Raw genomic sequence first — 5451 nt, 5'->3', positions numbered from 1 at the left:
TCTATCAGGCATGGTGAGGTTTGTGGGTCTGCTTCTGTTGGTGATGAGGTTGTTTCTTTTTCTTTTATATGGCACAGTGGAGACTTTCCTGCCTCTTCCTTCATTGGTAGTAATGTGGGTGCGTGTGTCTGCCCTTGTGGTTTGTCAAATTTTTCCAAAATTTCTTTGCACAGAATAGTTTTTCCGCGGTTGTTTCTCTGTAAACCATGCCTTGTGAAATGCTCTCTTTGTGAGCTTGTTGCATTTATGAAAGTCACATTTGGGAAGCTGCTACATATCTTCCTAAATATCCTATTTGTTCTGGTAATTTCTTTATTTACGCAGGACTCGACCATCAAGTCGTGTCTTTGAGGAATGCTTAGCACATGTACTTCAGAATGAGTAGCTTTCCCTTGAGTACTCTTCTTGCATTGATACTTTCGTTTCTATAAATGTCGTTTCCTCCACCTATAATGACACATTTCGCACCTTTTGTTACGTATGTTTCCCAGGATTTCAACACTTCACTTAATGGCGCGCCTGGCTTGGTGATTCCGCTTACTTTTAGTTTGTTTTGCATATTGGCCATTTTTTCTGTTAAGCCTCTTCCGTGGCTGTCAGAGAAGATGTATACGTCACTTTTATTTCTATTATTCTCACTTGTCTCATACATATGATCCTTACTTTTAGTTCCCTGTTTGATCGAGTCTTCACTGGTGTCAGGAAGCTCAACTTTATTCGCTGTTTTCAGATCGTGATGATTTTTACACTGTTTCGCACGCCAGGTTATTTTATGCCTAGTACTCTGCTCGATTTCCACTTCTTGTTTTTGTTTATGATCCCAATTTACCCCTTGTTTCACCCGCCAGCTTATTATAGGACTAGCAAATGACTCATTTTCAACTTTTTGTTTTTGTTTTAGTTCCCTGATCGTTTTTTCTAGGTTCTTTGTATACTCTTTAGCTTGCAGTAGATCCTGATCTAGAATTTGTACGACGTTTTCTTCCTGCATATTTGCTTGTTTTAATAAACACATTGATCGTAAACAACAACTGATTACTCCACAGTTACAAATTGTGCCTACCTTTTGAAGTACGTCCTGTTCTTGTGTATAGCCAGCGTTTCCTTCCTGTGCATTTTCTTGTTTTGATAAACACGTCGTTGTAAACAACAGTAGCTAATTTCCCCCTTGTCACGTTTCATGTTTACTGCGACGAAGCGTTTGGCACATTTTGTATGAATCAATTTTTGACTCGCTGAACACAGTCTTAATCCATTTAGAAGACTTTCACTGCATAGAATACATTTTATATCGGTGAAATATACGTTTTTCCCGGAGCCCCTTACTACTGAATCTCTACTCGCCGCCATATTCCGACTTTCAGGTTTGCGCATCAGATCTGCGCAAATTTCTGGTTCGCACTATAAAATTTGCACAGTTGCGACGAGATCGTTGAGTGTGGACCGGCAGCTGTCATAGGCAGCACGAGCGCCATCTGTTGGGGAGAGCAGGAAGCATTTGCCCGCAGACAGCTCCGTCTCCTGCAGTTGGCAGCAGTTTCCGGTAGTTCGCGCACGCAGGTATGTAGGGCGGTCGTAAATCGCGTTTTAGGGTAGAGAGTGTCTTTCAAAGTTCATTGTAGCTGTCACATTTCATCAAAGGATTTCTAATATTACCGTTTCCTTTGCATTTACCGATAATAACGTTTACATAATTGTTCATCGCACGAAGTACGTCTTTTTAGTTCGATGTGCTGTTTGATGTCTCTTGGGGGAATAACCAGTAAGCTTACCGTTTGAAGGAAGTAGTCTCTCTGTACTCTGTAGTCGTGTTCAAGATCGGGTTGTGACATTTACTAGTTTATGATGCTATATGTTAATGAGGCTGTTCAATGACTGCAGTGTTATTTTGCCATCAGCTTGGTCACTACCGTAGGTAGTTCCTTTTGCATTTGTATCACCAACGTGGATTAATGTCTCAGGCGTTGTAGTACCTGGATGGTGCTGCGTTCTTGTGTTAGGGGATCGTATTGCAAGCAGTTGTTAATGCGACTTTGATGTGTGGTGTCGCAGTCTCAGGTGAGAGTATTGTTCAGTAAGACATGTAAGTGAAGTGTTTATCCGGTAAGTGTCCGTGGCGTATTCTATGAACCATGTACACGAACGACAACATAAGAGCACTCCACTCTGCGGTAAGAGCGGGCAATTTGCATTATGTAATGGAAATTCTGGCGGAAGGCGCAGACATCGAAGCCGCAGACATGTACAAGGTACGAGCAGTTCATATTGCTGCGGAGCAAGGCTATTTGGACATTGTTAAAGTGCTGATCGCACGGGGCTGCAAAGTAAATGCACAGGCGTCTTGCTTTACGCCTACGTTTAGCGACGTGGAGCAGGGTCTGACGCCGTTACATTTAGCAGCAGCAAATGCTGACCCAAACCTCGTACTCGCTTTGATCAGTGCCGGCGCTAATGTTAACGCCAAGAGTAGTTCCAAAGTGTTTCCACTGCACATTGCCGCACAGAATGGACATTTGGCCGTGGTGAAGGCACTAGTTTCAGCAAATGCTGAAGTAAATGTTGAGAACGACAAAAAAGTCACCCCTTTAATTATTGTTGCGGCGCAGGACTTTGAAGACGTAGCCACATTTCTTGTACATAACGGTGCTGTTGTTAATGCTAGAAATTCAGACCGATGGACACCATTGCATGTCGCAGCAGAAAAGGGAAACACTGACATAGCAAAGTTGCTGATCCAGAACAAGGCCGCGATTAATGCAAAGGATCTGGAAGGCTTCACACCATTGCATGTGGCCATACAAAACAGACAAGCCGCAGTAAGCCAGTTTTTGATTAACAGTGGAGCAGATGTGAATGTGAGAGATAATGAGGGTTGGACACCTTTGCTTAACGTGGCACAGAGCGGATATCCATCAGAAACTGCCAAACTGTTGATTGCGAAAGGTGCTAGTGTGAATGCGAGGGACAGGACTGGTAGAACACCCTTGTACGTTGCTGCAGAGAACGATTCCTCTGACATAGTGAACATCTTGATCGAAAGCAAGGCTGACGTTAACGCCACTACCGATCGAATGTGGACGTCGCTGCATACCGCAGCGTACGAGGGCAATTTGGATGTTATAAAAATTCTTATTGCCAGTGGTGCCAAAGTGGATGCGAGGACCAACGAGCGGACTACACCACTGCTTTTTGCTGCAAACTACTGGCATGTTGAAGTAGTTAAATACCTCTTGGCAAAAGGAGCTGAAGTTAATGCACCTGATAACACAAGCTGGACGCCACTTCACTTTGCAGCGGGTGAGAGTTCCACCCAAGTCCCCCTCGAAACGTCTGGACACACAGGTGCACAGCCGCAGGACTCTAAACTCAATACCATAAAAACTCTCGTTGAAAATGGAGCAGACATAAATTCAAAGGGAAGCAACGATGAAACAGCACTGCTCCTAGCTGCGAAGTATAGCGATTCAGCAACTGCTAGGTATCTACTAGAGAATGGTGCATATTACGATGTGATGACCAAGTCTTACTGTGGTGACATTATCACTGTTTCACAGATCGCTGTGCTAAACAGAAACGAGAATATGATTGCTTTATTCTGTGCTACTGAAAAGTTGTTTCAAGCTGTAAAAAAAGGCAAGTTCGCAGAAATTGAAAAATGTGTTCAAGAAGGGGCACCAGTCAACACTAGAAGTATCAAGTATGAAACACCGCTTATGTATGCATCCTGGAAAGGACATTTAGCCGTTGTTAAAGTTTTGCTTCAAACTGGGGCCGATATTAATTTGAGCACCAGTAATGGAATTACTCCTCTACATTACGCAGCAAAATTTGGGCATCATGATATACTGTGTACCTTATTGCAGCATGGTGCAGTATACAATACAAGAACCAAGAAAGCCAAAAAAACACCATTACATTTCGCCCAAGAAGGAGGAAAGAAAGAAGTTGCAGAGACCCTAGGACTAATTGAATATATGTTTATTAGAGTAAGTAAAAAGGATAACACAGTGTTAAAAGAGTTAAATGAATTAAAGGAAATAAAATATGCTGAATTTCTTGCCATAAAAAACTGCAAAAATGTAAATGAAGAAACTGTGATGCAAATAGCTTCCAAAAATGGATATGAGGAACTTTGTAAATTGTTTTCTAGTTTGTAATACAGTAGAGTACTTGTTTATTACTCATTTATATCAGTGAATGGTCTGACAAAAGCAGTTAACAATACATGACGTGGTATTGATTTTCAAAGATTTTGTATACTATCAAAGGATATTTTACTGTTGTAAACAGCAAAGTAGGAATCGTCTACTGATTCACAGAAAATAAAATTGCTTCCCGTGTAATTACAAACTGTGTACATTGAAGATGTTTAAATGGTTATATTTCACTTTATTCTTGTGATGGTTCATTGATAAATAATAAAATTAAGGTTTCCACATCTGTCACTGCTTACCAGATTGCTTTGTATGCCACAGTGTATCCGTACCTGTACTCGTGTTTGAGCAAGTTGGGGTTAACTGGACCTCCCTTCAAATCTTACTTAAAAAATTGTCTTTTTAAAATTTTTATTCATGAATTTGGTGGAAAACATACAAACTTTATAGGTGCTTTCATTTTTGCATTATCACACACAGATTTTACAGAATTGGAGAAGAACTTTGACCTGTCTTTTTGAACTGTTTAATCCCAGTGGATGTGTTAACTGGACCATATGTCAGGGTTAAATAGACCTCTCGGTTAAATAAATGAATTACAGGAGCTTAAATGCAAAATTTTACTCTGACAACATTAATAAAAATGCTATACACAGAGTTATAAATATATTAATGAAAAAATCTGGAAATAACAAAACTAGTGCACAATTAATTTATCATCATTAATCTAGAACCAAATCTCGTTTTCATAGTGGGCATTAGAACCATGTATTGGATTGGATAGTATCACAATTATTTAATTTCAAGCAATAAAGGCATCATTTTCTTCTGCAATTTCAAATTTTGTAGTGGAAACAACTCTATTAAAGAAATTTACTTCACATTTTTTGCAAAAACAGACATAATGTCTTATGGGATAACAGCAATCAGTGATTTTATAATGTTACTTAAAAACCGTCTTGATTGCAATTTTTTTTATTCATATGACCGGTTTCGGTTAATTCAGAACCATCTTCAGATCTGTAAAAATAGTGATACTAATTTTCTATTTCACAGAAGCAAATCTTTTTCATCCTATCTAATCAACATCAAATGTACCAGAGTGTACCTGATATTTCAGTTACAGGAGTAACCCGTCCAATTCCAGCAATTTTCACATGCTACTGAATACAGTATGTGCAAATGGAATGTAACAAATGTACCAGACGCCACCTGTCGGTAATAGTGTTATATTTAATATAAATGACGTGCACACTGCCAACCAATTTTATGTGACGTTGCATGTGAAAATTGCTGG

At 39.9% G+C, this 5451-nt stretch overlaps 1 protein-coding gene across 1 annotated transcript; it reads left to right on the top strand.

Moving 5' to 3' along the window:
• Nucleotides 1–1529: 1529 nt before the first annotated feature.
• LOC126336390 (ankyrin-1-like) lies at nt 1530–5146 on the top strand. Its single transcript, XM_050000065.1, has one exon. It carries the CDS (start codon nt 2133–2135, stop codon nt 4155–4157), a length of 2025 nt encoding a protein of 674 aa, XP_049856022.1. The 5' UTR covers nt 1530–2132; the 3' UTR covers nt 4158–5146.
• The last annotated feature ends 305 nt before the right edge of the window (nt 5147–5451 follow it).

The sequence above is a fragment of the Schistocerca gregaria genome, chromosome 2 (genome assembly GCF_023897955.1).
Source record: "Schistocerca gregaria isolate iqSchGreg1 chromosome 2, iqSchGreg1.2, whole genome shotgun sequence".
In the NCBI taxonomy this organism is placed as follows: Eukaryota; Metazoa; Arthropoda; class Insecta; order Orthoptera; family Acrididae; genus Schistocerca; species Schistocerca gregaria.
Note: the sequence above shows the minus strand (reverse complement) of the source record. Positions and strands in the feature narration are given on the sequence as shown.